Source organism: Pseudoliparis swirei, chromosome 24 (genome assembly GCF_029220125.1).
Source record: "Pseudoliparis swirei isolate HS2019 ecotype Mariana Trench chromosome 24, NWPU_hadal_v1, whole genome shotgun sequence".
Classification (NCBI taxonomy): Eukaryota; Metazoa; Chordata; class Actinopteri; order Perciformes; family Liparidae; genus Pseudoliparis; species Pseudoliparis swirei.
In genome coordinates, this window is record NC_079411.1 from 21,487,221 (window position 1) to 21,512,826 (window position 25,606).

Here is a 25,606-nt window from a genome sequence, read left to right on the forward strand (position 1 = left end):
ATCGTATGCTACAACGCGGTAAGCTATAGCTCATACTGTACATTAATCTATTTGTACTTTCTTTGCTCTAATTTTGGTGTTTGTTGTGATTTTTTGAGGCTCAATCAACAGAAGACAGTGTACAGTTCAATGCAGTTAGGAAAACTCAGAAGACAGAGACATATTTGAATATGCACATTTATTTATTTGCACCATATTTGACACAAAGAGGTCTTGTAAAACAATTAAAAGAGTGTTAAATAAAAAAATGTACGCCTGAACAAACTTGTACCGTGTTGTGATATATTGATAAATTATAGCTTTTCAACAAGCTTTATATATGCAAATATTTGGATGAGACATATGAAAAGACTGCAAAAGCCACAATATCAAACTCTTAAAATAATCACAGAGTGAAAGGACGTAAGATGAAGTTCTTGGTCAAGCTCTTCATGAAGAGCTTCGAACAGTGTGACTGTGGGTCAGTGGTTAACAGGTCCTTCTTTCAATCAGAATATAGGAAGTTCAATCCCCGCCCTAATCGATGTGTCCTTGAGCAAGACACTTAACCCTGAATTGCTAGCTGTGTCTACAGTGTATGATTGTAAGTCAACTTAATGTAATAACATGTGGTAACAATTAAAATCCTTCACCTGATTGTCACTGTGTGCAACATCAGACAAATGGCTTTCCTTTAGTTCACTCATGAAACACAGTTTTCACTGAGCAACAAAGAGACAGTATTCCTCAACAAACTATGAACAATAAGGCGATCATGGGACGCGTGACGACAAAGTGAAGCTAACGTGGAGATTAAACATCCGAGAAACCAACTCGGCTCCCGTAAAAAGCGCTTTAAGATGCAGAGAAATGGATTAAAATGTCACTGACGGTTGATTTGAAACGCACGGCCGTGTGACTCCGGTCTCACGTACAGTACAAGAGCTCCACTTTGGACCGAAGGATTAACGGTTTAAAAAATGGAACTTTTGTGCGTGTCGGTGACGATCTTTGTAGTTTCCACACGAAGCGGCAGATCTATTCGTGGCGACCGAATGTTCCACCTTTTATCTCCGCTACGAAGGCACCCTGAGAGAAGAGACCGTCATTTACACGCAGGGTCCATTTATGTTTCACTGAGGCTACGAGTCCCATAGCCGTTCATCACGGACATTTTCACAAGACCGTTGGAGGTCAACTCTTCCTCCAGGACGTTGTTCTTGGCGGCGAACATCTGGCTGATCTCCATGAAGGTTTTGTTTTTGGTCTCGGGGATAACGAAGAAGGTGTAGACGGCCACCCCCAAGCAGATCACGCTGAAGATCAGGTAGCAGTAAGGACCCATGGCGTCCTGTGGAGGTGTGATCACAGGAAAAATCTTCTTTTTCAAGGTGGTCATTAGGCTATGCAAGAAAACTACAATAAAACAAACGGGCCACAGGGAAGCTAATAAAAGCAGATTAATGTTGCACTTTGATTCATTCAAGTTTCTATAATTCTAGACATTACTCTGTACTCCAATGTAAACCCTATTTTATTGTTTTAGTACCTTTACTCTTGTTAAAGATTAATCCAATCTCCAGGAGGGAACTTGCGGTGAGATTTATATATTAAAAAAACATAAGTCTAAGCCTTTGTAAAATATTATATATATATATATATATATGCACCTCTTGTGCTATCAGAGCCACAGTCAGATGGAAAAAAATGTTTATCGATTCATACATTTTGAGTTTAGAACAAAGATCGCCCGCAATAGGACTTTAGCGTAGCTTAGCACAAAGGCTGAAGGCAAAGAGGAACTGTTAGCGTAGCTTAGCACAAAGGCTGAAGGCAAAGAGGAACTGCTAGCATAGTTTAGCACAAAGGCTAAAGGCAAAGAGGAACTGTTAGCGTAGCTTAGCACAAAGGCTGAAGGCAAAGAGGAACTGTTAGCGTAGCTTAGCACAAAGGCTAAAGGCAAAGAGGAACTGTTAGCGTAGCTTAGCACAAAGGCTGAAGGCAAAGAGGAACTGTTAGCATAGTTTAGCACAAAGGCTGAAGGCAAAGAGGAACTGTTAGCATAGCTCAGAGTGAAACATATAGCTTTGGACTCCTCTGAAGCCGTTCTATTTATAGCTTTTCTATTAAATTAAAAACCAAAACATTAAATATCACATAATACGCTTGTGTTTTTAACATTTGTGGCCAGAATTGAATGCCGATTTTTATCGTCACCCTCCATGGGACACACACCATCGTCCTCTTTACTTTCCGTCCTCTGAACTCGACCCACACTGAGGACAACCGAGAGACAGCAAGGTCACTTTTAATGAATAATTTTATTGATATTTGGGGAGTCACCTGTTCATCCTATGAAAACCAGACAGCCCATAACAGATCCTGGATGCAATGTCAAGCTGAACTTGGTGAACCGAGCTTTAGATAAAGAAATAAACTAAACACGTTGGCACATAAGATTTCATTTCACAGTGAAATTTAATGTATTTTATATAGTCAAAATGTATTCTGCTATATATTGTGATTGTTTCAGGATGTAGATTTCAAAATGGAAAGCTGACAGTAGATCATTTGAGTTTGCTCTGACCTCTAAGAAGGGAAAGACGAAGCCGATGGTGAAGTTGGACATCCAGTTGAGGCACCCGGCCACAGTGTAGGCAGCCGGTCGGTGGGACTTCTTGAACAGCTCTGCGGTGATCAGGAAGGGCACACCGGCTACACAGAAGAGACCAAGATCATATGTTGATATCATTCTAAAAGGACAACACGGTTCATCTATTGGTCTGATCTATCTAGGAATCACAGGTAACCACTCGGTGCACCTGCATTCATCTATTGGGTGTTGTGAAATTAACACCGGCGTCTTCATTCATCTGTTAGTTTATCAATATTCCCACTCGGGGCTTTTCTCTGGCAGGCAAAAATAAACAGAACAATGATATAACACAAAAAGTCTAAAGATTCCTCAAGACCCACTTGCTATTATATTACACTAATATTTCTTCACGCACTTCATTGTGTGTTCATTATCACCGAGCGAGCGCAGATTGACAAGAGAACAGGATGTTTTTCCAACTTGGCAAAAGTTCAACTTGAATAGCTTCGCAGGACTTGTCTAGCAAGTCGTTAGTTTGATATGCGGCGTCCACGCGATGTTGTCCAGGCTTTTAAACGCGTACTTCTTCATTGTTAGAAGTGAAAGCTATGAGGGAGAGATATGCATTAGTAAAAAGCTCTAATGATGAACCTTCCCGAATGATGTCCTCATTATCTGTTCACGATAATTGCAGAGAGGAAGGTTTAATACTGTCAAAACCAATAACGAGGCCATAATTTGTCAACATCTGCGGGTATGTATGTGGGGATGGGGTGGGGGTTGGGTGTTGGGGGGGGGGGGGGGAAGTCATTGTGCATGTGAGGTTTCGTCTGAAGGAAAAACCCGCTAGCTTATGAACAATGAGCCATTAAAGTCTAATTGCAGCTGCAGAAAATCCTTCGTCCCCGTGCCGAGGAATAGATTTGCCGTCCTGACGAATGGCGCTCGGTAAACCAGATTTGTTCTAATTCATCATCCTCACAGGTCCACTCAACGTGGATCCCAAAGTTGTAAACTATTGCCTCTTAATTCTCTTCACTCAACTCATCCGGTGTACAAATGGCTGTGGGAATGGATGTAGTGTGGCAGTTATGATTTCCTAATTTACAAGACTAATGAAATACAATATCTCTTCCCAGTGAGACCAGTCGGGAAGGTGCTGCTGCTTTTTAGGAGATTCGGTGCCTGCTGTTGCGCAAGCCGCCAGCAGGGAGCAGTGTTATCTTAGACACAAGCCCAAAGCTCGTGTGTATGTGTGGAGGTGTTCTTTTCTTTTCATGGAGTGAGATGCAGAGGTGGAGTTGTTTCTGGAGTGTTTACCTGGACCGATGCAGAAACCGGCAATAATCCCCACCACGCAGCCGACACTGACGTAGCGCATGAAGGACAGCTGCGCCTGTGATTGGTCGAACACAAGTCATGAGTCTGAAGTCACAAGTAAACTTTGGTATAGTTTACACGGTTTTTTCCCATTATTTATTTGACCATATCAAATACATTCTGATTATATGTAACATAAATAGAAGTAAAGAGCGAGTTCAGCATTAGTGATGGGACAAAAATATTAAAAAGGACATCTGAAGGAAGTAAAACTGCAAGACTAAGAAATACACTCGACTTATAACTCAGAATGCTGAAACTGAAGATCAACTTTTAAATACATGTTTTGCACATAATGAGGACTGTAGCATTTTTTCTACACCACTTGCATTAATGCAAGTGATGTAATGGTTATAGTATACCAAAATTATACTTTTGGTATACTATGATCATAATATTAATATGTTTAGAATATATGTCAAATATAGTTAAAATACAATAAAAATATAATTTAAGTGAACTACAGGCATGCATATTAAGACATACACAGTCGTGTACTTAAATTGTACTTAAAGTATACTCTAAGTTGTTCCAATTAAGAAAACAATATATACTTAATACACTTCAGATAGTACTTAAATACTATTTAATCACAACTTAAATACATGAAATACAACAATTATTGCAAAATAATACACTTTAAGTATACGTATGATTAGTAGGGCTTTAAGTATACTCAAGTATGCTAAGAGTAAATATACTTAGCATATTTATTTTTCACCTGGGTTGCTATGAACAGGAGAGAAGATTATAGCAAGCAAAACGTATTTAAATGTCTGTACAGTGTGGACACCTATTCTTATATGACAAACATAGATTAGACAGAGTCTTTAGTTACAGTAAATATTAATGTAAATGTGCTAATGTACTGTGTGTCCTATAATGTGCAACGAGCAGGGCATCATCAGATGACACCGCGTACCTGGAAGAGGGCAGACACCGTGATGCCAGTGCAGCACAGAGCCATGAAGAGGAAGCCGCCGATCATCAGAGGTCTTCTGCCCACACGCTCGATAGTGAAACACTACGAAAAGCAACAGAGAGGCCACGTCATCAAGAAGAAAGAAACAGGTGCATTTTTATTCTATTTCAAGTGTTTTCATGTGTTTCCATGTAACACTCAGGGCAACGAGGGTCAGCCGTTTGGCTGAATTAGGTACATTTACATCACACGTGTTAATTAACGTGTAAATTAAAGGTTAAAAGACGATGTGTGGGATGTCACTCATTTAATGAATTTAATGTGTACTTTTTACAGGAATAAGAATATTGCATGGAGCAGTGCAGAAAAATCACAATCAGGTGAAACACATTTTGTTACGATGGCTCAGTTCCACAAGTTAGTTATGACAGTGAGCCAGTGAGCACAATACGAGCACAAGACGAGCACAATATGAGCTTAATATGAGCACAATATGAGCTTAATATGAGCACAATATGAGTTTAATATGAGCACAATATGAGCACAATATGAGCTCAATATGAGCTTAATATGAGCACAATATGAGCACAATACGAGCACAAAATGAGGACAAGACGAGCACAATATGAGCTTAATATGAGCACAATATGAGCACAATATGAGCTCAATCTGAGCTTAATATGAGCTTAATATGAGCATAATATGAGCACAATATGAGCACAATATGAGCACAATATGAGCACAATATGAGCACAATATGAGCTTAAAATGAGCACAATATGAGCACAATATGAGCACAATATGAGCACAATATGAGCACAATATGAGCTTAAAATGAGCACAATATGAGCTTAATATGAGCACAATATGAGCTCAATACAAGCACAATAAGAGGTTAATATGAGCACAATACGAGCACAATACGAGCACATTACGAGCACATTACGAGTACAATATGAGGACAATATGAGCTTAATTTGAGTTCAATATGAGCACAATATGAGCTCAATATGAGCACAATATGAGCACAATATGAGCTGAATACGAGCACCCTGCAGCTCCACTATAGGAATGCCGACATGTCTGCTGTGAAAAAGGTCTATAGTCTAATATAGTGTGCAGAACTCTTCCCTTCATTCAGTACAACTCATGGTTATTAACATTTCTAATGAATCAGTCTGCTCACGATCCTTTCATTGATCAAGTCTATTAAATTGCTCATCCCGAGTTCACAATGCCAAAAGGCGACGATGGCAAATACATAATATAATATATCGTTATATAATATCACATGTGTGTCTAAAGTGTGAACGTGTGTACTCACCCCCAGCATCCCAGAGATGACCTCTATGGCTCCAGTTCCCACAGTCGTGTACTGAATCAGAGGTTCTGGGATTCCTGCTTTCTTAAAAATGTCATTCGTATAGAACCAGATCTGAAATTGAAGCGGTAGCTTTATTACTATGATGAATATGTTTGCACACACACACACGCACACGCACACACAGATGCTTTGAGACTCAAAGTTTGTCTCGAAGCCAAAGAAGTCGCTCTGCTTATTTGCCGTTTCCTCGTGATTCATCATCGTGATCATTATCATCACGCCGGCCATCACTCATGCATTTGAGATGCGGCGTTTCATCAGTACGGACTTCTGACAAGTGCTCCCCTTGAAATTAATTTGTGTATTCTCATTAATCACACTTTGCTGATGCAACATCCATCATTGATGAGGTGTGGACCAGATTGTGATTGGTGCTCTTAAACGCTGTCTTGCTGATTTAGTAACCGTACGTACGCGCCACTTCATCACCATCGTAGCACGGACGTAGGCAGCCGCACACACTCATAAACAACGGGAAACATACACACAACTATTGGAAGAAGAATTTGGACCAGTATATATATGAATTGTCTTGAATATTACGTATACTAATGGATGAAATTATTCCTCGCTGAACTAATCTGCTTTTAGAGGCTGAACACTTATTATCGAAATCCGAGATGTTCGACTGCAAATTTTCACATTAAAAGATGCAAACATATTTGTTAAAGGCAAAATGTGTGTCCAAATATATATTTTTAATTAAACATTATTGGGCTCCAGATATGTCATATAGCCTACATGTAGCATTAGACACATCTAATCATTATTCTAATATGTTTGTCAATAAAAAATCAAAATCTTAATTTCTAATACTGCAAATTATATCAAATATGCAATATCACTCAAAATAAATCACAATTAGATATTTTTTTTCAAAATTGTCATCCCTACTTTAAGCGTCTTTGTGTATTTAGAAAAGCGCGATATAAGTTTGAATTATTATTATTATTAATAAAATAAATGCTGTGTTATTTCAATCAGATTAGATGTTTAGCTTTTGATGAACATTTCTTTGACAAAAGCGCTAAACGAATGAGTCTAAAGACTATTTACATGCCAGGAATAATTCCCCCCTTTTCTTCTAATAGTCTTCTTCATCTGTCCATCCGGCGTCACACGCATACGCAGAGCAGCCCTGCGTGGCACATTTCTCTCTGAGACCTCCTCCAACTTATCCAGGCCAGCGTCTAGCTGTTCCTGGACCAGCTGACGGATGTAGTCCCTCTGGTGCATCTGTGTGTACAACAAGGTCTTCTCCCAATTACACAGCCGGAGGGAGGCACCTTGAGGGCCCTCTGCACCTGTCTGAACCCTCTAATCCTCTAAACTCGGGAAGTCTTCCTGGATCTTTTAGTTTTCTCGCCCTGTGAACCGTGTAACGCGATAACTTTCTTTAGGTCGCTCCCTCCGTGATGGTCAGAATGATGCCGATAAATTAACAGTCTGGCTTTGTTGGTCCACTTTTTATTGCAGAATCTCCCTGGCAGTTAGCGAAATAACAAGCTCGTTTTCACGATAAACTAAATGTCTGACTTTGCATTTTGTGTCGCAGATTTATTGCACACGTGGATTCGTCCTATCTGTATGTTTCAAGTCTTCTCATGTTTCTTGGACAGTGGGACTCAGCGGGGGGAGTACCATTCCCATGCATGGGGGGGGGGGGGGTGCATGTAGAGCTCCCATCCACACGGAGAAATGAGTATAAAGATGCGTCTGACTGTGTGCGTGGATGGGAGGACCTTCTTATGTGGGGTGGCGCTAACAGTGAGGACCAGTAGATAATGAGCAAATACTATCAGGGACAGGAGCAGAGGCCAGTACTCTTCCTGTGTTGCAAAAACAACATGAACAATTACTAAATGACACACAATCGGCTTCTGCTTTTAGTAATCAGCCCCCCCACACACACACACATCAGACAGAACTGGGCAGATGGCAAAACATCCAGTTCTACCAGATACAGGAAGGACATGCTATATAAATGATAATCTGATTATAACACACCGGTGTGTTCACACGCCGCATCATGATACTTATTCACGCTTATAAGTGAGTCGTGATTGTGTTGTTGTGTACAAAATTAGACTGGTGTACAGTTTCAGGAAGAGGATATAAGACTTGACTTGCCACCGGAGCTGATGCATAAACCCCAGACCAGAAGGAAATCCATGTCACGTAAACAAATGGTACTGCACACACACACACACACACACACACACACATGTCACGATGTTACTATACCTTTCCCAGCAGCTCGGAGAGTCCCAGGACCTGAGCGATGAAGACTCCAAGACAAATGTGAATGCTGGGAACGAGGCCCAGGAAGCCCCGCAGGTTCTTAGGGGCGATCTCACCGAGGTACATGGGCACCACGCTGAGAGAGATACCTGACGGAGACAAGAGGGATTCATTACCACGGGCGAAAACCAGGTGACACAACTTCAATGTGCTCAATATTCATTCAGATGCACGAAGAATTTGACTGAAGTTGAGACCAAATCTGATTTTCATGAAAATCAAAGATATGTTGTGATTAGTTACAATTCAATGTTCTCGTTTTCAGTTACAAATATGTCGTATTTCTTAATGTCAGAGATTAGATGCCTGTTTGTAACTTGATAAACGTTGGTTGACTGTAGATAAAGAAGACACAAATAAGTATTTCTGACCTTTTTGTATTTTATAAAAATAAGAGGATGTTTTCAATTAAACCATCAAAACCAAAAACCAAAGCAAATTGTTTTTCATGCGTAAAATTCTAACAAACGTTATTGTCCACAGGCATTTATTTGTATTATTATTTAGTTGTTTTACGGTGAATCGAAAATCATTGTATATCACACGATAAATGGAGGGATGGATTACAAAAAGGCCTCATGAACAAAATCAAAACACAGACAGCCATTCCAATGAAATAACTACGAATTAAGCAGGCTCTGCTTATGCTACAAAAAGTAGTTTGCCCACCCCTGAGCTACATGTTTGCCTCTCATTAATCTGCAATTATACATCACTTTTCTTGTGGATGAATGAAGCACACAGTGACTCAATCGGTCATTCAGGCCTACCGGAGTGTAGACCCGTGATGAAGCGTCCAACGATGACCATCGTGGGCATCCGGCACCGCCTGCTGAAGCCCATGAGAGCTCCTCCTATGAACACCAGCCGGTGGCTCTCACCAGCGTCCCCTTCCTGTTTGAGAACGTTGAAGAAATAGCAACGTGTCCAACCCCCCACACACACACACACACTGACCTTCCATATTTGGTGACCAGTCTGCCCACCAGCAGGGCGCCGGTCATCCCACCGACAGCAAAGATTGACACAGTGAAGGAGTAGGGATGAGAATTGATAAGATTTTAACGATTCCGATGCCTTATCGATTCCTGCTTATCGATTCGATTCCTTATCGATTCTTTTATCGATTCTTATTGGGCAAGGGGTGAAAAAAAGAGCACAAACGGGTTTATTTACATTAATTTTCTTTTCTATAATTTTCTATAATGCTGCACACACCATATACAGTATGTATACATACACATTTACATTTTTTTAAATAACCAAAAACATTTATACATATTCCTCTTGAACTTAAAATAAAACTTACATAACTTAAATAAAATGTATTCTGTTTAATTTAAACATGTTCCTAGAAATTACAGTGCTCCTTCCTTTTTTTAAAGGGTATATGAACTGAGCTGCCAAAAATGAAACTAGCAGTGGCAAATACCAAGTGTGCAACCATCAATTGTATGGATCATCAACAATTCTTGTGCAGAAAAATAAGCATGTCTGCTTTCTCCGGGAGGATACGCGATCTCTCAGGACTTATTGTGTCTCCAGCCGTGGAGAACACTCTCTCAGATGGGGTGGAGCAGGGGTCCCCAAACTTTTTCCTGAGAGGGCCACATAACGTTTCCCTTGTCTGCTGGAGGGCCTGTGTGCGCGCATCACGGCTGAGTGATGCGTGCGCCGCTTGCTGTGAGCGCTGCGCGTGCAGACAGCATTTAACGGAGCGGAGCATTGCGTGCGCTCTGATCGCTCTTTTAATGAAGTGTCGATACAAAAAATATGCTAAATCACATCGTTTTTAACGTACGGGTACTTTGTTAGTATCGCTACACCGTGCAGCGTGACAGCAGTAGATGTCGCGGACTAACATTCAAGCTAACCTAACTTCCCAAACGCTGTGGACATCTGAACGCTGATTGGCCGAGACGCGACACGTCCCATCAAAGATGTTTTATTGCGAAGAGCACCACTTCACATTTTCTCCGCGTCTCACTGCAATCTCAACGGCAGCGGGCCAGGTGAAAAAAATAATAAATCGGAACGCGTCTCTGGTATTGTTCAGGGGGCCGGTCCAAATGTGGAGGCGGGCCGAATCCGGCCCGCGGGCCGTAGTTTGGGGACCATTGGGGTGGAGGATGCCTGAACACAAAGATATGAGGAGGTGTACAAGACGTGCTAGCTCTAGCCTGTGAACCAGACAGACGACCAGCCTCTGAACCGGTCTGACTCTGTACGTCATCAGCTAAATTGCAGATTATTTATATAGTGAAAGCTGGTTTACACAATGAAACAAATGGCACTAACAAAATCGCTGAATTTGCTGAGCTGACATAAAGCCACATTAACCCTTGTGTTGCCTTAGGGTCATTTTGACCCGACTCAATATTACACCCTCCCCCCGCCTTTGGGTCATTTTGACCCGATTCAATGTTTCACCCTCCTGTTACCTTTATATTTACTAACATATTTTACCCTTTGGGTTCAATTTGACGCCAGCAATTAAAACCTCCAGAAAATTATTAGAATTAATATTGTTTTCCAAGTTTAAGTGTGAGGCACTTTATGTTTGTTTGTTGACTACCGAAAGAACACCGACATTAAACATTGAATGGGGTCAAATTAATCCTAAGGCGGGGGGAGGGTGTAATATTGATTTGGGTCAAAATGACCCTAAGGCAACACAAGGGTTAAGAGGGGAGGCAAACACGACCTCTGCCTCAATGTAGGGGGCTGAAAATGGAGGATTCTATAGCTAAGCTAGCGTAGCTATATGCTAAGTTTAATAATGGATTAAAAATCGATATGCTCAGTTTAATAATGGGTTAACACGATAACGCGAACGTTTGCTGATAACACACGCCCTCCAATAATTAACACCGTTACGATCAAACATTTCTCAAAACTGGACTTTCAATCCAAATGTGAAGTGATCAATAATGGGAGACCAATGCCGGAGCTCAAATGTATGCTTCAAACGAAGGGACAGAAGATAACTTGATCGACTCCACACAATAAAGGCAAATGGCTTCACACAGTGAGTGGTTGTGATCACTTTTGAGGAGTTTACCTTGGACCAGTGGTCCCGAAACTACGGCCCGCCTCCACATGTGGTCCGGCCCCCTGAACAATACCAGAGACGCGTTCCGATTTATTATTTTGTTCACCTGGCCCGCTGCCGTTGAGATTGCAGTGAGACGCGGAGAAAATGTGAAGTGGTGCTCTTCTTCGCAATAAAACATCTTTGATGGGACGTGTCGCGTCTCGGCCAATCAGCGTTCAGATGTCCACAGCGTTTGGGAAGTTAGGTTAGCTTGAATGTTAGTCCGCTACATCTGCTGCTGTCACGCTGCACGGTGTAGCGATACTAACAAAGTACCCGTACGTTAAAAACGATGTGATTTAGCATATTTTTAGTATCGATATTTCATTAAAAGAGCGATCAGAGCGCACGCAATGCTCCGCTCCGTTAAATGCTGTCAGCCGTAATGCGCGCACACAGGTGAGCACTCTCACCTCACACTAGCACTTTTTGTGGTGTGAAATAGAGCCAAACTTTAGAACGCCTCTGCCTAGTTGCCATGTTTGCTGCAGTCTGAAGAAGAAACTAAAAAAGTTTGCGCATGCGCAACGCCACAGAGGACCGTTAGCAGAACCGTTAAAGAATTTGGCTGACGATCCCAAACAATCGGTTCACTGGGAACCGGTTCTAAAACAGAACCGGTTCTCGATTCCCATCCCTAGTGAGGAGCTCCTCGTCTGGAGTCTAGTTGTAACTGTCCACCAGCGTCTCATTGTAGAAGTCTTTGATGTACTGGTGGAGGAAAGAAAGAATGAAATTAATTCAACATTGACTATAAATAAGTCATTACAATACACGTAGACCACGTGTCATTACAAGATCATTTCTTATTTTTGTCTTCAAAAGCAAAGATTGAGGGATGAATTTCGTCTCCCCTCCCCCCCCTCACTCCAATGGACCCAGAGCAAAAATATGGTGGCCATGAAATATGACATCAGCATCACATGAGTAACTGTTTCCCACAGTGCCACACATCCAAGTGTCGACATTAGTCTTGGCGTTTGCACAGCATCGCTGCACTCGGGCATGGGATGAAGAGATGTTGTGAGTCAGCGGGAGAGGGCGGCCATATTGAGTAGACAGGAAGCTCATCGAGCCCCCACGGTCAGTCAAATCAAATTTGACGATTAGGGATCGTAAACTGCGTGCTTGATAAAATAACAGTGGTTATTTGTTGTGGTGCGACAGAACTTTACAGTAAGGGCTAAACAACATCCCTCAGATTTCCTTCAGGTTTTTATCTGACAGCGAGAAATCCGCTGAGATATCCTGGAGAACCGATTAACATTAAACCCAACTCATCTCCAGGGACGCGATTCAGTCACTCTCTGTGAAATGAGACTTTAGAAAAAACTGAAACAGGAGAGTTTGATTAGTTTGAGTAGCTTAAGCATTTAACTGAATAGTTTTGTTGTTGTTGTAGAAATAGTGTTGACGTGGATCCTTTGAAGGGCTCGACCCTGAGGGGAGTTCAGTGACCAAAAGGAGTGACGTTAATTTGTCAATTTGTCCTGGACCTCTGGGCAACGTGCCTCTAATTTGCCAGGAATGTCTCCAACACGTGTGAGGTTATACTCTCTGTGGTCTCTGGACACAAGTGACCGCTTTATTGTTAAGAACCATTACGTTACGCTACAGCCGGATGCTGGTTGAGCCAGATGTAAATGAGGTAAGATGCAGATCTTGCAGGTGTAGTCAACACGCTGTACACATATACAAATAATGGTTCTTAAATGGTTCTTTAAAAGGCTTTGTGGTTCTACAAAGAACAATCACCTACTGAAGAATCACTACTTGTTTGAGGCACCTTTATAGGTTCTTTGAAGAACTATTTAAGGACATTGTTCTTTAAAGAACCTTGATTCGAAAGGTTCTTTGTGGTGCCTTAAATATCCATGTTTTGAAGATTCTTTGAGATACCTTCATAGGCTATTTAAAGAATTATGAAAGGAAATGGTTCTCCTTAAAGAACCCTGGTTTGAAAGGTTATTTGTGGAACCAAAGATGGTGCCTTAAAGAACTATTTTTCAAGGTTCTTTGAGGCACCATTATAGGTTATTTGAATAACTATTTCAGGAAATGGTTCTTTAAAGAACCCTGGTTTGAAAGGTTATTTCTGGAACCATAAATGGTGCCATGAATAACCATGTTTTAAGGTTCTTTGAGACACTTGTATAGGTTCTTTGAAGAACTATTCAATAAAATGGTTCTTTAAAGAACCTTGGTTTGAAAGGTTCTTCGTGGAACCAAAAATGGTTCTTCTATGGCTTCAGTCTGAAGACCCAATATCAGATCCAGATGGCACCTTAATTTTTCTGTGTGTACCTGCTGTTGAAAAGAAAAAGGAACAGTTGTGGATGAAAAGATGCTGATAATAATCAGACGAATAAATCAAAGTGTAACGTGAGATTCAATAGTATATGGATTTCTGTTTCGGTATCGGTAATAACCTTATTACGTACTTCAGGTACTAGACGTGACCGATCCGCATTAAAAAACTGTTTCTTAGCGGCTGGTGTTCTAGATCCATTGATTCTACCTTAATTTAGTTCCCAACTGGAGTTTGAGCACCGCAGCGAACCGTGGGGCACGATATTACCTTATTATTGTCAGCAGTTATTATTCTGTCACTTGAACAAAACTCTCACAGCAGGGGTCCCATTGTTTCCTGTTCTTCTCTCTTCATTTACTGCAGTGGCTTAATGTCGCCATTTAAATGCTTACTTGTAATTTACACTCATAGTGAAGAAGTAATGAGTAGTTCTAATTTCTTTTTACCTTACTTAAAGAAAAATGATCTAAATCCATTCTCTGCAGTAATATACAGATTTGAAATAGCAAAGGGGAAACAGAGGAGGACTCTGTACCCGCAGGTAGTTATCAGAGTCGCGATCAGAAGAGAAGGAGGGCACAGGGAGCATGTGTCGACTCAGCAAAAATACCTAAAAAGGGAACCACAGGGAGAAAAACCTCCCTGGAAACCTCAGAAAAGTACCACTTCAGGAGTGCAACGCTGCACCTTGTGACTGGTTTCTAGCAAAAAGATTCACAGTGATATAAAAGTTCAAAATAAGGACAGGAAATGCCTATTTAATCATTTGCCTTTGCTTTTGGTGTTGTGCTCTGAGTCACGTGGCGTCAATTAAACCAATTTAATGATGTCAGAAGAAGAATACAAGACGATCAGTCACTGGAACAACAACCGCGACTCTCTCTCTCTGCTGAGATCCTGATTCCTCCCTTCATCTTTAAAGCCACAGGGTTCACATATCAACTCATTTTGGGGTTTCAAAGGGATTCTTTATAAAACAATTTTGAAGGGTTATAAGTGTGATTCTAACATATTTATATCATATATAGTATTAATAAGAGTGTAATAATATCCATCAAATAATAATATACTGTCGACTGCACCAGGCTCAGTGCCCTCCGAAGGCCGGTGCAATGGGAACACCGGTCGATGCGTGTAGATGTATCGCCTGGTGGATGCTCGGTCAGGTGGCGAGGAACTTGAAGCTGCTGACCTCTCTACTGCAACTCCGTCTATGGAGATGGGGTGTGCTCTCCTCTCCGCTTCCTGTAGTCCACGATCAGCTCCTTGGTCTTCTTGACGTTGAGGACGAGGCTGTTCTCCTGGCCCCACTGTACCAGTGATCCAACCTCCTCCCTGTAGGCTGTCTCGTCGTCGCGGGAGATCAGCCCCAACACTGTTGCGTCGTCAGCACACTTGATGCTGACGTTGGAGCTGTGCATGGCCGTGCAGTCGTGGGTGTACAGGAGTAGAGGAGGCTCAACACGCATCCCTGAGGGCCTCCCGTGTTGAGGGTCAGCGGCTCTGAGGTGGTACCGCCCATCCTCACCACCTGGCGGCGGCCCGACAGGAAGTCCAGTATCCAGCTGCACATGGTAGAGTGCAGGCCTAGACCTCTGAGCTTGGTGTCGAGCTTGGCGGGAACAATAGTGTTGAACGCTGAGCTGTAGTCCACAACCAGCATTCGCACACAACAGTTCCTCCCCTCCAGGTGGGAAAGGGCGGTGTGAAGTGCCATGGCAATTGCGTCGTCGGTGGATCTGTTTTGACGATATGCAAATTGCCATGGGTCCAGCGTGGCAGGCAACATGGAACAAATGAAGTCCTTGACCAACCTCTCAAAGCATTTACTGACAATCGAGGTGAGGGCTACGGGTCTCCAGTCATTCAGGCAGGTTACCTTGGGGTGTTTGGGGACAGGCACAATGGTGGACATCTTGAAGCTCTCAGGAACAACAGCCTGGGACAGGGAGAGGTTGAAGATGTCTGCGAAGACTCCTGCCAACTGGTCTGCACATGCTCTGAGGGCGCGCCCCGGGATGTGGTCGGGACCTGCTGCCTTCCGGATGTCCACCCGCTTGAAGGCTCTGCGCACGTCGGCCTCTGAGATGATCAGCAGGCTGGTCTCCTCGGGCGGCGCTGCCTTCGGCGGGCTGCCGTTCACGTCGAACCGAGCGAAGAATGTATTTAGCTCGCCTGGGAGGGAGGTAGAGGAAAATATACACAATGGAAGATGTATGTCGATAAATATATATATATATATATATATAGAAATTTTACATTAATTTTCTGATTTATTTGGTTATAAGAATTTTGGATAAGAATGTAGAAGCATTTTTTTATTCTACCTATACCTTTTCAGGCTTTCTGTTTTGTATATTATATGGAATAATATTGTATTGTATTGCAGTGAGTTGTGATTTTAAAAGATTGAAAAAAACACACATTGAAGTGTTACTGCGACCCGAAACACGGAATCCGTCATCCTCAGCCATGTACCTTAAATACACAGTTGAGTCAGAGACCAGTTTAATTACCTTCACATTGAAAATGCGGAAGGTTATGTTTTGATCGCCGTGTATTTATTTATTTATTTACTTATTTGTATGCGAGTTATTCGCTTAAGTAAAAAAGTATTAAACCGAATCGCATGAAATTTGGTGGGATGATTGGTTATTATCCGGGGACCATTTGATTAGATTTTGGGATCGATCGGGTCAAAGGTCAAGGTCAAGGTCCTGAAAAGGTCAAAATCTTCTTGAATTGCATGAAATTTGGTGGGATGATTGGTTATTATCCAGAGACCATTTGATTAGATTTTGGGATTGATCGGGTCAAAGGTCATGGTCAAGGTCATGAAAAGGTCAACATCTTCTTTTTACCATAGCGTGGTCAATTTATATCCAATTGGCATGCAACTAATGCCAAAATGTTCATAACTCAATGCCCAATCTTGTGATATGCGAAGGTATGCGCTCTACCGAGTGCCCATTCTAGTTTTCTTATGTAATGTGCTTTAACAAGACACACAGAGTTGGTTCTTGAACTCGCCACCAAATGAACCTCCTGTCACACCAAAAGTTTTATTTGGAGCACACAGGCCTAAATAATGTCATGTGACACACAGCAGTTGATCCTACACAGTCACATGGACCGTGGTTAAACGTTTGACCTCACCACATTAGTAGTTTGGAATATGAGGGACAATGAGCAATTGTCTCGAATTGAACGAGATCAAGCCGCATTGTACAAGTTCAATCTAGGTGTTGTGTGCGAGAGGTAAAATCTACTTTAGATTAATTAAGGTTGCGTTTTAGCTGATTGTGCAACCTGCAGCTGCTTTGGTTCACACTCAACACTCTCATAGCGTTGTTTTCATCAAAAAAAGGCTCTTAAAAAAGCTGTTGTGCATTAACTGCCCAGAAAATAAACAGCAAACAGATACAATTCGCTGGTGAACTACAGTAAAGGAGCATTTAGGAGCTAATGCAACATATATTTCCCTGAGGGGATGGTGGAGATCAAAAACAGAGCTAAAAGAGAGTATTAATAAGAGGGTAATATTTGACTTATATCCATCAGGTGGACATCTGCTAATGTTCTCTGTAACGATCTGTCAATGAGCAATTGTTAACCTAAATACTAAATGGTGATTGAGATGTCAAATTGTTCCCAAAACTGATTTCTGGCCTAAAATAATAGTTATTGCAGTTTTCTTTCTTCATTTAGATAAAATGGCGTTGGATGAGAAGATTGATACCGTTCTCATCCGTACGTTACATTTGGAGCTGAGCAGCTGGAAGCAGGAGGAACTACGGTTTGTCTTTCCAACATTAGCTACAAAAAAATAATAATATAACAGCATGGAAATGCACACAAAACTGCATCGTGTCATTTCTCTCTCTATATTAATACGTATATATTAGGGCTGTGAAACGATTAAAAATTTTAATCGGGTTAATCACAGGTTTTTGTGGATTAATCATGATTAATCACATATTACCGATATTCTCGGTATATTTTGTGAGAACATAGAGATTTATGACAAAAGACGGATATATACATTTATACATTCTTCTATACAATGGTGCTGCAACTCAGCAGTTATTTAGCAGTTTTCTTCCATATGGAACATTAATACATCTTCATCCTAAACAGAATGTTTAACCCTTCCGTTACCTTTCGGGTCAATTTGACCCCATTCAATGTTTAATGTCGGTGTTCTTTGGGGTCAATTTGACCCCAGGCTGTTTTTCACTGTGTCAAACATATAAGAAATATCAACTTTTTTATTTATTTAAAGGGCTATTTAGGTAGTCAACAAACAAACATAAAGTACCTCACACTTAAACTTGGGAAGCAATATTAATTCTAATAATTTTCTGGAGGTTTTAATTGCTGGGGTCAAATTGACCCCGAGGGTAAAATATGTTAGTAAATGTAAAGGTAACAGGAGGGTTAAACAGAACATTTTTCTCTTGTTTGTCAACCATTAACTCCACCATGATACAATCTAAAGGCCTCTAGTCTTCCTCTAGCAGCTGCTGAGGCAAACTGACTGTGTGGGTTTTCTTCATGAACTGGGCCGTGATGAAAGGGACGGCGGGACACCGCTGCAAAGTTGAAACCTCACCGGCCCGGACACGGACAGGTGGACAGATTGACAAGTGACTTTTTTTTGCTCGGTCCCGATGCGGCGCGCGGAGCTCTGTGGCGCGAGACGGAGATCGATGAGTGTTAACGCAACGCGAAGAGACAGAAATGACATGCTGCTGTGGAGATACGATCAACAACAGATGTTTAGTTTAATAAAAGAACAAAGACGTGCTATAGAGAACATGTCAGGGGGCGGGCCAATCTTTTAAATGTCATGCGATCTACCGACACTACGCCGCGATCGACTGGCAGGTCGCGATCGACGTGTTGAGACCCTGATCTACAGGAAGTAAAAGTCGTCACAAGGTTTCCGTAGGTGAACCTGCGGAAGGATCATTACCGATGAACAGCACGACCGTCTGCATGAGAGCGGACAGAGTTCAGATTGAAGTGGTGTATTGGAAGCTCATTTTGCAAGTGACTTTTTTTTCGTCCCGACGACCAACAACAGACCGATTGGAAGCTCATTCTGCGCATGCGTTAAATGCGTTAAAAAAAAAAAACTAGTTAAACCTGTAATTGAATTAACTGAGTTAACGCGTTATTTTTCACAGCACTAGTATATATCTAAAATAGCTTGAGATGTGTTACTGAATTCTTATGCTTCAATGTAATGTGGCGGGGGTTAGTTACTGCACTGCGGCTGATGGAGCAGAGCACATGATGACGGGTAGGATCCACAGGACATCGATGACACGGTGAGGCTCAAGCAGCCTCACGATGGGATACACTCCCACGCGATGACACATGAAGTACACAACCTGATCTTTAACGCGATGCGTAGCAGGGATAAAGAGCGTGTCCGTTCGGTCACTGTGGGAATGTTTGGGTTTTTTTCTCGGGTAAAGAGCGGCGAGGGCGTCGGTGGTTATCACAGTGACACGAACCTGCGCGGGAGAGTTGACGACCGCCAGGTTGTAGCCGTAGAGCATGGAGCTGCCGAACGAGGCCAGGAACGCCACGGCCAGCAGAGGCCTCGTGAGATGCTGAAGAGAAGATGGCAGAAAGTCAAAAAGCTACACAAAACAATGAGATCACACAAATATGTTATTACTACGACTTTGGTATCAACTCAATGGGGTTGGCTGTGAAGCCCCTTTAAAATGCTATTAGAAGTCAGCACTACTATTAGCTATTAGCAGACACAGGTTTGTTGGGTTTTGATCGGAAAAAGTTTCATAGTATCATCATATGAACCAGTTAAAACCTCCAAAACTCAACGTTTGAACGCACGTTGGGCTATATTCTCTAGACGTGTCCGCAGATCGTAAAAGAGATTAGCCCGCTCAAGGGTATGTGTTTGTATATTTATGAATCTGTGGTCTTTGGAGCAGAGCTGAATACTGAGAGGCTATACCTTAAATAAATACAGATTAGCACTTCAGTGGCACTTGAATGACATTTATCTATGATATTACTTATGGTATTACTTATGGTATTACTTATAGTATTACTTACTGTATTACTTATTGTATTACTTATGGTATTACTTATAGTATTACTTACTGTGTTACTTATAGTATTACTTATGGTATTACTCATGATATTACTTATGGTATTACTTATATTGCTTATGGTATTACTTAAGGTATTACTTACTGTATTACTTACTCCCCACCGCCATCTGCCTGATGGATCGTGGAGGTCTCCATCGTGGAATATGCCTACTATGAACTATTCATACACTCTGTCATATTCATTGAATGTATTTTAACTCTAAATCTGTCCTTTTGGTCACATGACATCTATTGCACCTGTCCATCCTGGAGAGGGATCCTCCTCTGTTGCTCTCCTGCAGGTTTCTTCCCTTTTTTCCCCCTGAAGGGTTATTTGGGAGTTTTTCCTGGTCCGATGTGAGGTTTTGGGGCAGGGATGTCTATGTGTACAGATTGTAAAGCACTCCGAGACAAATTTGTAATTTGTGAAATTGGGCTATACAAATAAACTGAATTGAAAACTGAATTGAATTGAATTGTATTACTTACTGTATTACTTATGGTATTACTTATAGTATTATTTATGGTTTTACTTATAGTATAATTTATGGTATTACAGAAATGTTTCTTGATTCTTGTTGTTTTGAGTTTGTACTTATGGTTGATGCACTTATTGGAAGGGGTAAATGATATGTACTGTAATGTAATGAGAAGAAGTGAAACTAGCCTATATGTCATGCAGCTGTACGACCTCTCGGCTGCACACAGAGCTCAGCTGACCTCCGAGGTAGAAGGCCGGTGGGATTATGACATGGTTTGTACCTTTGGATGGAGCGTGGAGAACACCGGTCGATGCACCACACAACACAACGGACAATGTTTCCATCCGTTTAGGTAAAGTCTGGGTTTAAAGAGCTCGCTGTATATCAGCGGGCCAATGGAAAGACTGTGTAGATGTACGAGGCCGTGACAATAACAGCAGAGATGACTTAAAGTAGCCTCGTCTGGCCGGTTGACCGCCTGGTGGACGGAGCTGCTCGGTCAGCGCTCCCTTCAGGTGGATTATGTTGGATGCTCTTCACTTGTTGGTCAAAGCTCTCGACTTCTTTTTATTGTAGTGGTCATTTTACTCTTTCTTTTTCTTCAAAGGCATCATGTGATGAACCGAGATCCTGATTCTAATGTATTGAGATTGATAGATAGATAGATAGATGGTAGATGGATAGATATAGATATATAGATAGATAGATATAGATAGATATAGATAGGTAGATAGATAGAGATAGATAGATAGATAGATATAGATATAGATATAGATAGATGGATAGATAGATGGATAGATAGATAGATAATTAGATAGGTAGGTAGGTAGGAAGAGAAAGAGAGCAAGATAGATATATTAATAGATAGATCAATATGTAGATCGATAAATAAATAGATATAGAGATAGATAGATAGTTAGGTAGGTAGAGAGCGAGAGAGAAAGAGAGAGAAAGATAGATAAATATATAGATAAATGGGTAGTAAGATAAATAAATAAACACATAGATAGAGATAGAGAGAGAGATATAAAAGATAGAGAGAGAAAGAGATAAATATATAGATAAATAGGTAAATAGATACATACATAGATAGATAGAGAGATAGATAGAAAGGTAGATAGACAGATGGTATATATATATATATATATATATATATATATATATATAGAGAGAGAGAGAGAGATCGATGGTAGATAGATAGATAGATATATATATTGATGTATTGGTTGATTGATGCATTGATTGATTGAATTCAAGCTCAGATGATCTCACATCACAGCATGTTGTGACTAGAACAGATGCGATGAGAGTTGATCTTCACATATCGATCATCGACAGAATCAAAGGACAACTCACCGCGCTGGGTTTTCCATTGCGCTCCAGAAGTAGTTCCTCCGCCATTAAGTCATGAATCCCTTCGCCCCCCTGTGTGCTCTGCTCCTTCACGGGGAGAAGCAGCTCGTCCACGCAACTTTCCAAACTCTTCACTCCCCATTTGTACTTGCCAGACGCGCGCGCGAGGCCGAGAGGAGGCGCGTCTCGTGTTGATGGGCGGAATTAACCAGCTTGTCAAACTCCCGGTGTCCAATCACCGAGGCGCGTCGCGGCGGGCCGGTCCCGGCCGCGGGTCGTTCTCCCCGGTCCATCAGCGACTACATGAGGATGAGGCAGGAGGCTTCATCCCGCGTCCACAAGGGCCACCGGTGTTACCAAACAGCCTGCGACGAACTGTATCTAGGGGCGGTGTGCGGATTAGTAAACATCGGGGCTCAGACCCTGGGGCCCCTCCACCCCGGAGACAAGGAAGCGCAACACTTTGCTGTCGTCGTCGTCGTTGTTGTTGTTGTTGTTGTTGTTGCTGCTGATTTGAGGATTGACTTTTTTTCCTTTTAAAATCATTTTATTTTAAGTTTTTACAAGTTACGCATTACCAGACAAATAAAAAACAACAACACATAAATAAAAATTCAGACAAGGAGAGAAAAAGACGGACATGAATCGAATATAAATCCTCATCCTCCATATTGAAACTACTATAATAATTCTTCAATTGTATTCATGTCATTTTTACCGCCATTTTATTTTCAATTCATCCAGGCCTCTTGACGAATGTCTTATTTCTTATTGTGTGTTATTGTATTGAGCTTTTGTTAAAGAACATCATAGCAGCCTATAAGACGCATTTGGTATTGACAAAAGTTATTAATTAATTAAATTTAACCGATGCAAGCCCGGTTGTACAAGTTGTAGTATAGCAGTGGTTCCCAACCTGGGGGTCGATACCTCACAAGTGGTCGCTATTCTAATCATGTGTAAACTGATTACAACAACAAGAAAAAAATAACGATAACAACACAAAATTCTACTTTTTTTTCTTCTTTTGAAAAAAATATTTTCTTTAGAAATAATAAACTTTTCCCCAGTCTAAAGACTTAGTGATATGAAACAATCTGAGCAGAGAAATTCATTGAGCAGAAGTCTTGACCCGGCATGCACACATTGTTAAACTTCATTTAAAAAAGTTGTACGACTGTACTCAATAAGGACAGGTGTTATTGTTAATTCACTAAAACGATGAGCTCTGCATCACTTCCTTGCACATGACTGGTCACCTCTTAACGGGCTGCGGTCACAGCGTCTCTTGCTTCACATTTCATAGACAAATGCTATATTTAATTTTTTTCCCTGAAGCCTTGTGACCCCTTGAAGGAGAACAATATAGAGAGAGCGCACAGCAAACACATAACACACACACACATATGATCAAATTGAATAAAAAATGCACGATAAATAATGTGTAAATCAGTGGCAGTTCCTTTATGGTTAATAGTTCACATCATGAGCCGAGCAGACTTGTTCTCCCAACTTGAGAAGATCATGCAACTCAAATGGTTTGTGTCATATGACTCCTTCTGGGACATTTCTGTGACATCATGCTGTGTTTGGGCAAACAAATCAATTATGCCGCAAAGATGGATATGACTCACAGGGCTGATACAATAAAAGCAATAAAAGTACAAACATGTCTGTGCAATGACATAAAGGACAGGAGGTACAGACACATGAGGAATGACATGCTCTTATCGCAAAATAGGAGATATAGTTATAATTAAATGCTAATATAACAGCATGTTGTGTAATACATGGACTGAAACATCTCTTACATTCACGACCTATGACCTCAAAAAGATTTTATTTTACCGTTTCTTCATGATAATTAATGTATTTGCCTTTTGTGTTGTGAGTGCTTCACAGTTCTGAAGATTGAGCGCCTGGACATCTCACTTTATTTTTCATGTATGTTCATACTTTACCTTCTTTTATTTCATTATTTGAACAATATTCCGCTGCAACAAAAAGATGGGTTGATTGAATTGGTCCAGTTGGGTCAAATGTGCTTATTCATCTAACTGTTACGGTATACGGAAAAATTAAAAACTATTTTTTAAAGGATAAAAACAACGCTTACATTGTTTAATTAATCCTTATTAATTATTCCTAGTATTTACTAAAAGAGAGTATTTGAATCTTGAACACAGTGCTATATGTGCAGCTCTACACATTTCCCATTGTTGCTGGTCAGATGGTTGTTTGCAGCATGCATGTTATAAGCTACAGGTGTGGAACTTTTCTCATGTTGACATTAGTATTCATACTATACGATGCCCTGTGGTCGTCACTTCCCTTCACAGTCTTGTCTCCTCACTAAAGTAAACGTAAGGGTTGACCTTAAGGGTTGAAGACGCATCCTGTCTTTCCTGCCTCGATTATCATCGTCGGTAACCGATTATATCGACTCATCAACACTGCGATGAGATGGAAAAACCAGAGGGAGACTTCGACGTTGGCAAAGCTGTGAAAAGAAATAAACATCTCGCTGACGTAATTTACAAAGGGGACGTCTCGAGATCCTAATCAGGATCTGGAACTACATGATTTAATTTCCTCTCACCAGTGAATGAGATATCATTTGATAAATCACCCGTCAGTGGCAGACAGTATGGGGATGCTGCGCTGGGAAAACATAGTGTGTGTGTGTGTGGGGAAATGATTCTGCGTGCGTTTTTCTGAGTCAATTGTGTGTGCTCTGCAAAGACGAGTTGCCACAGTGAGTATTCGCACAAGCGTTTTGTGTGTGTGTGCTTCAGAATAAGAAGAAAAGCTCACATTAGCAGCCCATTATTTCAATAAAGATCCTCTTGCATCCCGTTGACAGATCATCTGCCTAGAAAAGCAGATATTGTGGCCTTTAATCAGTCAGCCCCCATCTGAGCCGCCGTAGTCTCTTGTGCAGTATTTAAATTCCTCATTTACTCAGTTGCAGGCGGGACGTGCCTGTCCCCCATTGTTCGCTCTGAATAAACTGGGGAGCTGATCGTGTTAAGTGCGGCCATGATTGATGGCTACTGACGAAACCTAATATACTCGCCCCATGCCATCGTTTGGCAGGAATGGGATCAGAAAGAAAGACTCGTACATGATCTGATAAAAGGTGAACATGTACTTAATGTTGCTTCTTCGGAATTTCTTATTTATTTATTCTAATGGAGGAGTTTTGGGCCGTGGTGGAGTAACTCCAACATGGCGTCTGACATTATCTGTTGAATGATGGCTGTGCTTCTGGGTATACAGGACATAAAATGACTTAAGTACAAATAAATAAATGCAGGAATAAATACAGAAATGTAGAAATATATTTATTTAATGATGTCCTGTTTAGGTATAACTTAGATTTATTTATTCCTCTATTTATATATACATTTATTTAAGCATGTATGTATTTATTCCTGTATTTATTTATGTATTTATACATAGATTTAAGCATTTGTTTATTCCTGTATTTATTCATGAATTTATTTATTTATACTTAATTAATTTTCTGTCCTCTATACCTGTGTGTGTGTGTGTGTGAAGAAAGTGGTTTGAGGAAATTAAGTGGGCATCTGTGAGAGAGAGAGAGAGAGTGTGTGCGTGTGTGTGTGTGTGTGTGCGTGTGGTGTCACAGTTTGTACATTTAAAAAAGCGT

General features: G+C 41.1%; 1 protein-coding gene across 2 annotated transcripts; it reads right to left on the minus strand.

Annotated features, from left to right (window-relative positions):
- On the minus strand, positions 1–22,004 carry slc2a15b (solute carrier family 2 member 15b). Of its 2 annotated transcripts, XM_056408534.1 has the most exons (10): positions 21,937–22,004; positions 19,490–19,588; positions 9,333–9,456; positions 8,506–8,651; positions 6,202–6,312; positions 4,878–4,979; positions 3,896–3,971; positions 2,567–2,694; positions 2,215–2,255; positions 1,252–1,330 (listed from the first exon to the last, which is right to left on the minus strand). In XM_056408534.1, the coding sequence occupies exons 1-9, from the start codon at positions 21,979–21,981 to the stop codon at positions 2,226–2,228; spliced, it is 861 nt and encodes a 286-aa protein (XP_056264509.1). In that variant the 5' UTR covers positions 21,982–22,004; the 3' UTR covers positions 1,252–1,330; positions 2,215–2,225. The 2 variants fall into 2 exon arrangements, with proteins under 2 accessions (XP_056264508.1, XP_056264509.1); XM_056408533.1 differs by lacking the exon at positions 2,215–2,255 and having other exon boundaries at positions 1–1,330.
- Positions 22,005–25,606: the final 3,602 nt, after the last annotated feature.

What these genes read in the sequence shown, in the direction of transcription:
- slc2a15b (XM_056408533.1), bottom strand. Translation starts at nt 21,981, where the DNA reads ATGGCGGAGGAACTACTTCTGGAGCGCAATGGAAAACCCAGCGCG. An exon ending in TCATCTCTGGGATGCTGGGG is followed by an intron (nt 4,980 to 6,201) that starts GTGAGTACACAC and finishes TGCTTTTCGTAG; the next exon opens with TGTTTCACTATCGAGCGTGT. An exon ending in TCGTCTTTCCCTTCTTAGAG is followed by an intron (nt 1,331 to 2,566) that starts GTCAGAGCAAAC and finishes ACACCTCCACAG; the next exon opens with GACGCCATGGGTCCTTACTG.